The sequence below is a fragment of the Manihot esculenta genome, chromosome 6, assembly GCF_001659605.2.
Source record: "Manihot esculenta cultivar AM560-2 chromosome 6, M.esculenta_v8, whole genome shotgun sequence".
In the NCBI taxonomy this organism is placed as follows: domain Eukaryota; kingdom Viridiplantae; phylum Streptophyta; class Magnoliopsida; order Malpighiales; family Euphorbiaceae; genus Manihot; species Manihot esculenta.
Genome location: NC_035166.2, coordinates 3,835,998 through 3,848,658, shown reverse-complemented (window position 1 = coordinate 3,848,658; position 12,661 = coordinate 3,835,998). Strand labels below are relative to the sequence as shown.

Genomic DNA, 12,661 nt, shown 5'->3' with positions numbered 1-12,661 from the left:
TTTAAATATGTTGTCATAGCCTTAAAACTATTAATTTTTTTTGAATTTAAATTTAATAACATAAACAATTTATCAAAAGGGTTATTGATAAAAATATTTACATTAATTTATATTTATATTTTAAATTTTAGATGATAATAAAATTAAAACTTTTGGTCAAATAATTAAATTGAATTTAAAAAAATTTAATGATAAATTACAATATAATTTTTTAAAATTTCATATTAATAAAATATTTAACTTTTAATTTAAATTTTATAATAAAAATAAATATATTTTATATTTATTATATATAATAATAAATATTCTCTATATATATATATTTCAAATGAATTTATATTATATAAAATATCAATATAAATATTATATATTAAAATATTTTATTAAATATTTTATTTTAAAATAAACATTGAAAGTTAAAGGAGTAAAACTTAAAATCTCTTATAGGTACTAACTAAATTTATGAGTATATTTCATTAAATATTTATATTTAATATTTTAATTGATGTATATATTTTTTTATATAAAAATTCTATTTTATATTAATAATATTAAATAAAATAAAATATTATATATTTTAAATTTTATTTATTTATAAAAAATAATTTATATTTAAAAAATATTTTATATTAATAAAATTTTTAAAATAATAATAAAAATAAATGAAAGAACTATTTTATTAAAAAAAATATATTTTAATAAATTTTAAAAAATATAAGAACCGAATAAAATAAATCCTAAATCTCTCTTCTCATAAAATAAACCTAAACCTAAACTTGTCTCTCAAAACCAGAATACAAGCCCCAGCCACCCAGGAGCACAGACGCTGCCACCACCTAGCACAGCCCTGCATCCCTCGCCGGTAAGCTCCTACTCGGTGTCGGCGCTCATCCTCAGTCACGCCATCACTGCTCCTTGCCGCTCATCCTCAGTCCCTTGCTGCAACAGCTTCTCCTTGCGGCTGGCCCGCTGCTCCATCTCCTTGAGGCTGCTGCTCTATCGACATATCTGCTCTTATTCCGTGTTGTGGTCTTTCAGTCCTGTTCAGGTACTTCTTTCCTTTCTTCATTCTCCTGCCTTATAGTCCACAGACTGATGGAACTCTCCAAACGAAAAAATTATCTGAAGTTCTCAGTTCAATGTGTTCCCAAAATTTCTTTCTTAGTTGTTGATTGAAGACATGTCAAGTCGGCCTGAGCTTCTGGCTCCGCCTGAGATATTCTACGATGATGTTGAAGCCCGAAAGTACACTTCTTCTTCTCGTATTATTGAAATTCAGGTATTTCTCTGTCCAGTTTTGATCATTAGGTTCTATTATCTAATCATAAATAATTTTTTTTTTGTGTTTTTTGTTTTATTTTTTAATGTGCTTTTTGTAGTCAAAGCTATCAGAGAGAGCAGTAGAGCTTCTTGCTTTGCCGGATGATGGAGTTCCCAGATTACTTCTTGACATCGGTATCAAATCATATACACACATGCCTGAATGTATCTCTACTATTCTACATGTGTATGCTTCATTCTGTTAACCTTGGTTGGTTTGGGCTTTTTTAGGTTGTGGATCAGGACTTAGTGGAGAGACACTGACTGAAAATGGGCACCAATGGATTGGCTTAGACATTTCACTATCAATGCTTAGTATGTCTATTACCAATTTCGTTAATTTTTAAATTTGTGTTGTGACCCTTTTTTATATATATGGTCATTGACAGAAAGTACTATTTGTCTAAGCTAGATATTGCATCGGAACGAGAGGTGGAAGGTGATATTTTGCTTGGTGATATGGGGCAGGTATCTACAATTCTGTTTTCATTTTTATTTGTTATATCATCTAGATGGTTGAGCGATCAGTACATAATTTATGGTCAGGGATAAAATGCATAGGTAAGTTTCAAGTGATATCATTTCTGGTTTCTTGCATTGTAAAAGAGAACTTTTTAATAGGACATCAAATGTATTTGCGAGTCCTTGTACTTAAAACAATACATGCTACAGGCTGTAATGATAAAAATGATCAGCAGAAAAATTGAAATTAAAGCATGATTACGAACAAAAGAAGATACAACACATGCCCTGTAATTTGGCATGTGTGATTTGCAACCATAGTTATTACACTCCCTAGGCCGGCAATGATTCAAAGGCACACCCAGACGAGCCTAGGCACACTCAGGCACGCCTTGCGCCTCTGTCTCGCCTCGGCAATCCAGGCACTCCATTCAGAGATGGCTGGCTTTTTCCTCACTTCAAACGCAGATACAACCACTCCTAGTAAAGAACATGTACTTACCTTTGTGACCTCCTACGGATCAATTGTTTTTTATTCTTCTTCTACTCCTTTCTTTATTTTTTTCTTTTGGATTCTTCTCATCCTCCTCATCTCTTTCTTTCTTCTTTTAGATTTTTCTTTTGGATTCCCTAATCTCTATTTTCTATGCTATTATGCTTCCCAAGTATAACAAAAAGTTCCTCGTTGATGCCATTATATTATCAAACAAAATTGCATACTATGTACAATATTAAATTTATATAATTTCTTGCTGCCATTAAATTAATTATTATATTATTTATAAATATTAAAGATAAATCACAAGTAAATAAATATAATTTATAATTACAAATTTAATCATATCATTAAAGTTGAATATTCTGTAATTACGAAAGTAGATAAACCAAAATAATTACCTTGTATTTCTTTAATTTTAATAATTATTCATATTCATTTATTTATTTATTATTTTGCGCCTTGTTTTGCTTAGGCGCACACCCACGCCTTGTGCCTAGGCTCAAGGACCCTTTGGCGCCTTGGTGTGCCTTGAACCTTTAACAACTATGTTTGCAACTGCTGTTCTGAATCAAGCTTGTGCAACATTGCCTTGTGCACATGTTGGATTAGGATCCATGATTTAAGATGTAAATTAGGGATGCAAAAAATTCCAATTTATATTTAGGTAGTTTTCTAACCATTATTAGTTTTTAGAAATTAGAACTCGTATGTGGTTACTTTTTGTTGCCTAAACATCATTGAAGAATTGTTTATACTCTTTATAGGTTTTATAGATAGATTTTCTGGCTTGATGTTATTTTATTTACTACTATGACGTGTTTGTACTTGCAATTTGCTGTTAGTTTTAATTGGTCTCTCTTTTTGGGCAATAATATGTCCACATTATGTTCAGGGTTTAGCTCTTCGTCCTGGCGTTATTGATGGTGCCATCAGTATCTCTGCTGTTCAGGTTGGATTTGCTAATATTCTGCTAGCATGTGTGCAATATTGTGCTAAAGTTTTCTAAATACTATTAATTTTTGTTTTCCTTTCCAAATCTGTGATGTTGTCATGTTTGTGACATTTTTTATATAAATTCTTTCCTACTTCTCTAATTCCTTAAATGTCTTGTATTATTTCCTTGACTTTACTACCTATTTGAGTCATTATATTGTTATATGCAATCCTCTGCATTTAGCATTTCGTTGTTGCCACCTTGATGAAGCTCCTACCCATTAAAAGAAAGAAGTTGGTTTATTTGGGAAACTTGTGCTATCCCAGGGAATCTGAATGTTCTAGCAAATGTTATTTCGTTGAGCTACCTCTTAAGAACATTCCTAGAGCTTGCCTTGCACTTATATCCCAAGATGCCTTTTTTCTGCCTTAGTGCACATTGCTTGTTTGCTTACTATACTTTCCTCTAATCTAAAATGAAAGCTGACCATCTGATTTTTCAGAAAATTTTCTCTCCTTTCTCTCACTTTTTCTCTGTTACAGTTATAGAACAAATACCAAAAACACCATAGAAAAAGCAAGATCAATTTTGAATCTCAAATAACTATACTGAACCTTGAAAAAAGTAAAAGAGCAAAATTCACCATTTCATAGTTAGTTTCCCACAGAAGTATCCTGACCTTAATGATAGAGAGAACTCTATTCGTTTTTTATGACAGACGTGAATTAAAAATTAGAGGTGAGTTTTTACCACAATTAGATATCATTGACTCCATAGAGACCATAATGGAGCCTTTTCATCCTGAAGGGAATTGGGATTACCACTGCTAGAGAAGCAAATTATATATTTATTTTTCAGATTGTCAAGTACATGGTTATGCTGCTTATTTGTTGAAAGTTGGTAGACTGCAAATCTGGTTCCTGTTTTTATAGATTATAGATGGCAGTTTATTGATGCTGGTTGAATATTAAGTATTGTAGGTGGCATGATGAGTAGTTTACATGGCTGTAGCTATGCTATGCATTTGAAATATAATGTATACCCATTTTCCAGCCTCTACTCATTTATTACTTGAGCTGAGATCTCAGGGATGAAGTTGTTTGATGCATGTCTACCTTGTGTTTTTTCTTCTATATCAAAAGTATTACTCTGTTGAAAAATATAGATCAATTTAAAGAAGTGGCCAATTCTTGAACACATTGTCGATAGACTATTTAATGTTTTTGAATTTGGATGAGGAAAGAGATTTTTGGAAGATGCATTAGAAGGGATGCGAAAATCTATTGGATGAAAAGGTATCAAGTCGGGGTTCCATGATTTTCAAGTTGAATTACCTAAGTGTTATTAATGTATGAAGATCCACATATATTTCCAATAGGAAGACAGAGCTTCATGTTGCTTCTCACCTATGCCTATGTTATATTAACTAATGCACTGGTGTTTGATGTGGGTGCATATCCAGATGGATATTTTCCACTGCTTTGGAATATTTAGTACAGTAGTCGTAGTCTTATGCGTAAACATTTTGCCATTCAATATGATCCATTGGTGCTTAATTGTCAAATTATGTGGTACTCTATCAATTTGTTCTGGTCAACTTACCTTATTTATTTTGAATTGACATCACAGTGGTTATGCAATGCTGACAAGTCCTCCCATGAGCCAAAACTGAGATTGAAGTATGTACTCTCTCTGATGTTTAGCTATTATATACAATCATGAAAAAATTGCACGATTCATTTATTGGACTACTCTGAACAATAGGTATCTATTTTATTTTGTTACAAACTTGTCTGTCAATTTCAATGTAGGGCTTTCTTTGGATCATTATATAGATGCTTGGCAAGGGGAGCAAGAGCAGTGTTTCAAGTATATCCTGAAAATCTAGCTCAGCGTGAGCTGATTTTGAGATCTGCTATGCATGCTGGATTTGCCGGGGGTGTGGTAGTTGACTATCCTCACAGGTGCACTAGGCTTAGTTTTCATTTCATGTGTATTTAAATGTTTTACCTTTTGAAAATGTTATTGGTCATGGATCTTCATCAGATCTTGCTGTGGTTGGGTTTGTTGTGGTGTGGTCATGGTCTCTAATTGAAAAAAGTGTCTCAGTTGTAAATGGTAAGAGGGGAAAAAAATCATTGAGTGTCTTCAATTATGGTTATTATGAAATTATTATTATTTGTTGATCTGGAATGTTTGTTCTCCTAGTTGACTAGGAGTTAGATAGAGCTGTTTGCTGGTGCTTTTCCTCTCTGTTTCCTATGGCCTTTGCCTTGGTGTACAATGATAATTTTTCGACTCTAATGTAGAACTTGAACTTACAGTGCTTGCTGGTTTGCTGTATTGTATTTTTGGTCTGTAGGTGAAAATACCTGGGAGATATGGTAATAGTCATGAATGTCTTATCAGCAACCAGATAAAATGGCTTCTTTTTGTTGGATATTTGTTGTTAAAGTCAGCAATACAAGAGAGTTCTGTACTGGTTGTAGGACTAAGTCTTCAAATTCTACAACTTTTTCTGCCATTAAATAATAATGTCTTCATCCCATGCTTTCTTAGGAATTATTCTGGATAATTTAGGTATTTCTTATCATTATTGTTTTATCCTGCACCGTTTTTCTTGCCATTGACATCGGATTACTTGGGCGTGTAATCTCAGTCCAGTCCCTTGAAATTTTTTGCAACTGTCTGCAATTTTGTAGATGAGTTTGGAATCTCAAGTATTTTCATGAATTTTAGTATTTCAATACTATGGATTTCAACACTGTTGGGACATTCATATAAAAAGTGTTGCTTCTTTTGCTCCTCAATTCACAAAATAAGCAACCTTGTGCTATCAAATCAATGCATATGTCTCTCTTTCTCCATTAATATATTGGCGTCATTTGGAATAGATCATATGCAAAAAAAAGGAAATAAATTCAATTCTCACATAATCGCACCTTTTTTTTTGCATGAATTTTATCTCTGAAAATGATTTTTTTTTTATTTTTAAAAAAAGAGTTGAATTCTTTGACTTTTCGTGTTTCACAGGATGAGAACTGATAGAAAAAATGAAATGAATTGAATTCTTGCAATTTTTTAATTTCCAAATAGAGGGTTTGTGTTAAGAGCATTTTAGGTAACAGCAGTGCTGAATTCATTTCTTTGTTCCTATCGTTAATATCTATCAAAATGTAAAATTCATTTGCTAGTGAAATTTACTATACAATTCAATTATTAAAAGCAAAGTGTTGTTAAAATTTTCAAATTGAGTGTTGCATGTGGCTTGCCATTAGAATTAATCTTAAGAACAATCTGTTCCCTAATATTGAATTAGCATGATGGGTAACTAATACATGCATAATCCTTTCATTGCAGTGCCAAGAGCAGGAAAGAATACCTTGTCCTCACTTGTGGACCACCATCACTAACCACAGCCACTCCAAAGGCAAAAGGTGAAGATGGAGAAAGTTGTTCTGAAGACGAAGTCAGTGAAGATGAGGAAAATCAGACTGTTAGTTGCTCTTAGCTTGTTCTCTATTTTTTGCACTTTCCTGTTATGGGGGCATTTTTCAATTTACAGACCATTTTATATCTTTATCAGGTTCGCTTTTCGGACAGGCAGAGACCTAGGAAAAAGCAGAAAGTAAACAAGAAAGGGAAGGGAAGAGAATGGGTACTGAGGAAAAAGGAGCAAATGAGAAATAAAGGAATTAATGTGCCTCCTAACACAAAATACACTGCTAGAAAGCGGAAGGCTCGATTTTGATCTATATGTTGTAATTTAAATTTTGGGTGCGGATGTTCCTGTCTATATGCACTGATGCATGTTGGAGTTGCTGCTACTTCTTGGTTAATTCATGGTTAGAGATGACTAAGATGAGGTGGATAACAATCAACAGAGCATGAAGTCAGGTGGGGAGGGATGATTATTCTAGCCAAAACCTAGAAGGTACTTTGTTCTCCCTTGTTTTGTTTTGGTTTAAATTACTTTGAGAGGTAGAAAGGTATGCAATTTGTTTCCCTAAATTATTTTGTTTGCATGTAAAAGTAATACCAGTCCCATGAATGGCTTCAAAGTTCCAATGGATTTCATGGGATTTTTCCCAACATTTTTTTAAAAACATTCTTTTTATTTTTTTGGCTGTTTGCAGAACAGGAAAACATTATTTGATTTGTCTTGGATTGGCTTTCATGCCTAGTCAATTTTACAATTCTTTTTTGATATAAGTCCAATTAAACTTTACTCTTTTATTAGGTTAAATAAGTTTAATTTATTTATTTTTCAATAATTAATCCCTTGTATTTTTATCAAAGTCAAGTATGTAAGGGTCAAATAAGTCTTAATCTCGCTGTTGCAAGTAATGACTACTTATTTGGCAATTGACAAAGCTACACAGATGCCCACTGGATCACTTGACTGCAAGGTGTGAGATTTACCGATTTTGAAGATGGTCACAATTCGTGGTTGAGTTTTGAGGTTTTTTAGTTTCCGCTTATTTACCGAGACTTAGTATTTAAAAACTGTTTATTATGAAAATATTTTTTAAAGAAATATATTTTCAGCAAGTATTTTTTACTACTTAAAATATTAAAATATAATAACGGCTTTGTTTTTACTAAGGTATAGTTATTTTTTAAAAGTAAATTATTTTTTATTTAGAAAATATTTTTTATTTACAAAATTTTTTTATGTGATCCAAATGTTAGAAATTATAAAAAATATTTACTTAAAAAAAATTTTTATAAAAGAAATTGAGACTTAATTTAAGTATTGTGTGACAGTGAGAAAAAAAAGATGAGTCGTGTTTTAGAACAGGTTATTAGTAAAGCACCGAGCGATGCTTTTATAAAATTTTTGATAATTTTAGTAATAAAATATTTATTGCAAAAATTTTGTAAAAATAAAATTTATATAACATAAGGATCAAGAGATTAACAAAGTTAAGATATGATAATTGAAATTAACAATCATAAATGAATATTGCGATTAATTTATAGAATAAATAATTTTTTTTAAACAATGCACAATTATATTTGTAAGGTAAAAAAAGCTCAAGACACGAGATTTAAAGTTTTGTATATAGTTCAAATCAAATTAGAAGAATAAAATGCAATTAAATCAGTCTGAAATCAGTTTAAAATCTATTCAATCCAGTTATAAAATTCAATACCGCATGGAGAGAAATTTCGATCGTCATCGTCACGGAGAAGGCGAAACTCCATCAGCATCATCACGAACCAAAATAAAGAATTATTCAAGGATAGGGGCAGCAAAATCAGCAATAACAATAGGACAAATATTTAAGAATAAACTATGCATGTCCAATTGGAAGCTCCGGGATGAGCACAGATCTGAAACAGTTGTATTAGAAACAGATTGCACAAGGTGGAGACGCTGTAGAGCATACAGCCAGCAGGAGTGTGATTCTCCAGACATAGTAGGCGATCCTAAGATACGAGCGTCACACTAACGGTATCTCTCTGGCGGTAAAACTCGAGCTATCAGCACTCAATATGTCCAAAGAGAAGTCAACCTTTACCCAATAGACAACCTGGACCACCGAAACCACAAAACCAAAAAAAAAACATGTACCTATAATCATGGCGAGGGATATGGATTGTCGTCCTTGCCCGAAAGCAAGGAAACCCAAAACGATCTAAGAAAAAATCAAAAGAAAAAAAAAAACAAAACAAAAACTATTAATGAATTCAACCGAAAAAAACTTAGGCTCGCTAGCGGATGTCTTCTTCGCCTAACCTCAAATTTTCTCCTTGCTCGTTTTTTTCCTTTTTGTTCTTTGTAACACTATTTTTATTTATAGAATAAATAATTCAAATAAAATATTTATCTTCCAAATAAAAAATTTATATTCTTGTAATAATATCAAGCCAATATAATAATCATATTAACTTTAGTAGAAATCAACAGAGATGCATGTTTACCTAAAAAAATTAACTATACAAACATTAAGTTTATTATATTTAAAAAATATCATTTTCTTTCAAAAAAATCATTATTATTACCATCTCATGTATTTCATGCATCTCATTAACTATTAAGATTAAAAAATATAAAAAAGTAAATATTTTTATTTGGTAATTACAATATCATATTACTAATACTTGCAAAAATTGATTTTGGTAGCTTAAACTATAATAATGTATTTTTATTTGGTAATTACACTTAGTGGCGAATTTTAAATTTGCTACTAAATATTTTGGTAGCAAATTTCATGTATTAATGGCGATTTTTTAAAAATCGATTTGTTGCAGTGTTTATCAACAATCCATCTATAATTGTTTTTTTATTAAATTTTTTGGAAAAGTATTTTGAACATTTTCCATTCTTCATACATGGTGAACCATTATTAGAAGCTCCAACCTTCCATGCATCATGAAGTTATTTACAATTTCATATCACTCTAGATTTTACCTCAAATTTGGCATATTTGCTGAAACTATTTTATTAATGTTTCACTAATAGGATATTTATTTTTTGGTGCAAGAATTATAACATAATTTTTTAAATATAAATTATTTTCTGCAAATAAATCGGTGTAAATATCATAACTGAAAGAATGATTTAGAAAAAGAAAAAAAATCATGTGACATGATTCATAAGATTAACATATAAAATCTAAGTACATGTAATATAAAAGTATTGGTTTTGATATATTATTATTTTAATAATATAAAAGTTATGTTTTTTTTTTAAAATGAAAATTGGAGATTAGGAGGGTAGAATATGAGATATTTCAGATTTACTCAGATGTACTTAATATCAGACTAAATCTGTAATTGCTATAAAAGCCATGTTTAAATGGTGAATTTTTGTGGTTTTAAATGATTTTTTCATATTATAATCTAAAAATTGAAAAATTATTAACTAATGTTAAATTAATTTTAAAAAATAATTTTCTTTTAAAAAACAGAGTGCGATTAACGAATATTTATTATTAATAAAATAATTTACCTTTTGAAATAATATTATATATATATCGCATGTGTTGCTTAAACTATAATAATGTATTATATAATTATAACCCTAACAATCAAATACAACAAGAACAATGTGGTAAAACATAACCGACTTGGATAACAATCCAAGTAAAAGACAATAAAAAAAAAATTCACAACAAAGAAAGAGAAAAAAAAAATTCAAAGGCATATTAATGCAAAACATCATTAAACAAAATAAATAAAATAATTTATATTAATGCATCTGATATGAGTATTCATAAATTAAATCAATCCGTTACATTTAACCAATTTAATTCAATTCAAATTAATAAAATAGATTAAATTATAATATATTTAATTTAATTTTTTTAATATTTAGCTGGTTTAAAAATAGTTATCATTTTATACTCAATTATTACATTCTATTTTAATATAGTGTAATAATCGCTCAAAGTAGGCCATCATCTTACACTCGAAAACAGAGCTACATAGTAAGGGTTTTGATCAGATGATATTCAGTCCCACCGATGGTAAAAAAGATTCGGACGCCGTAGGTTTGAGTTTTTTGTCATGACTGGCCCTTTCAACTATAGAGCGAGACTCCATGGGAAGTTACTATTCGAGAATGCAATCTAGCAGATCTCCATTACACCTATAATCACGGGATCCTATATCCACTAGTTCGTACCGGTCGGATTTTCAAGAGACGTGATAACCAACTCCATCTTCTTACAGTATAAATGCTAATGATCACAGAGATTAAGGGATGCTCTTGTAACATAACTACTCTTGAGTTGAAAACATCTCGTTACACTCGTCCTTTCCTTCAGTTTACTAACTTGAGTATCGAAGTGGCTGTTGTAGGTGCCAACTACCTCACATTCTCTTTCTTGCAGATTGGTCAATCGCAATACAGCTTTGTTACAGCCACATCATTTGGTTCCATTGTCAGAAAATCTATTATATTATCTCTGTTCAATTAGATTAGAAACTGATCTTTCATTTTCTCTTAAAAAGCAATATATTTCCTCTTCTATACTCTAAAATGGCTGACAATTCACGAGCTGCCAACAAGAGCGTAATTATTTACTCTACTCCTGGTAGTGGACAAAACACCCCATCGATGGTCAATGAGACTGACCTAAGCAACCTAAATAACGAGCAGATGCTTCAATACATAAAAAAGGCTATAGGCTACTCTCGAGCAGTATAAAGTTTAGGAGGAGGACTCCTTCATGGCTCCTAGGATAAGGGAGGAAGCTTCCATCGACACCTTAAGAAATCAGACAAAGGCAATCCAAACGTAATCCAAAAGGAAGGCAAAGTTGGAGGAAGAGGAGTTGTTAGACGAGGCTATAAAGGATGTTAATTGAAAGTTGATTCGGGCTGTGCAGAGGTGCTAGAAGGAGCAAGAGGAGGATTATGGGCTGGATGATGCTTCGCCCCTATTAGAAGAGATCTTAGCAGAAACTTTTCCAACCAAGTTCAAGCTGCCAAGTTTGGACAAATATGATGGAACAGTAGATCCCAGGAGTCACTTTGTAATACCCGGCTAGACTCCGGTATCGGAATTCCTAACGTCCGGTGGAATCTCGAATGTTGGAAGCCTCTAGTGGGGTAAAACCATGTTTTTATAAAATGTTTTAATGTGTTTTATGTTTTAAGCATGAAAGAAAATGAGTTTTTGCATGAAAATAGCATTGGAGGAAAACTCAGGTTCGGCCGCCGAACATGCATGCGTTGCGGGTGTGCTTTAGGCCCCCGAAAGCATAAGTGAGGGAAGTCCAGGTTCGGCCGCCGAACCCCAACTTCGGCCGCCAAACATGGCATGCATGCGGAGGCACATTCGGCCCCCGAACGTGGTCTGGCCAGCCACTATAAAAGGGTCCCTTAGCCGAAAACGGGCGAGCTTTTTTCCCCATTTTTGGCCAAGGTGAGCTCTCCGCCGTCCCTCACCAATCTTTGATGTTCTTCCTCTAAATCATTCAAGATTTTCAGTTGTTTTAACTTTGTTTTGAAGATTTGAGCTTTTGAGTAAAGTTTTGGAGCTTGGAGGTTCAAGAACCCAATCTCTCCCAACTTCGAGTTTAGGTCGTCTCTCTCTCGATCTTCAAGAGGTAAGAGCCGATCTTAAGCTCATTGCATATTTTAAGTAAGTTTTAAGTAGATCTATGGGTTAGAATGCATGTTTAGGTTATGGTTATGTTTTTGGGTATAAATGTTTGTTCATGAACAATGTGGTTGCTTGATGTGTTGTAGATGGGGTTTATGATGGTTTGAGGCCCCTAGGAACATGTATGCTTGTGTTTGTGTGTTGTAGAATAGGTTTGATGCATGCTGGAAAGGTTTGGAGGCGAAATGTGCAAAGGGAGCCAAGTTTCTGCCCTTTGGCAGAAACCAGGTTCGGCAGCCGAAGGACTTTCGGCCGCCGAACATGGCTGGAGAGGCAGCCTTTCGGCTGCCGAAGCTTGCCCCCGAAAGGAGACTTTTGTCTCTGCCTG

General features: G+C 32.4%; 1 protein-coding gene across 4 annotated transcripts; it reads left to right on the top strand.

Annotated features, from left to right (window-relative positions):
* Positions 1-754: 754 nt before the first annotated feature.
* LOC110616459 (18S rRNA (guanine-N(7))-methyltransferase RID2) lies at positions 755-7,422 on the top strand. 4 transcript variants are annotated; one of them, XM_021758819.2, is made up of 10 exons: positions 755-1,048; positions 1,166-1,279; positions 1,380-1,455; positions 1,552-1,635; positions 1,733-1,788; positions 3,174-3,230; positions 4,845-4,894; positions 5,027-5,179; positions 6,576-6,711; positions 6,802-7,422. In XM_021758819.2, the coding sequence occupies exons 2-10, from the start codon at positions 1,181-1,183 to the stop codon at positions 6,964-6,966; spliced, it is 876 nt and encodes a 291-aa protein (XP_021614511.1). In that variant the 5' UTR covers positions 755-1,048; positions 1,166-1,180; the 3' UTR covers positions 6,967-7,422. The 4 variants fall into 4 exon arrangements, with proteins under 4 accessions (XP_021614511.1, XP_021614512.1, XP_043813816.1 ...); XM_021758820.2 differs by having other exon boundaries at positions 1,136-1,279; XM_043957881.1 differs by lacking the exon at positions 3,174-3,230.
* Positions 7,423-12,661: the final 5,239 nt, after the last annotated feature.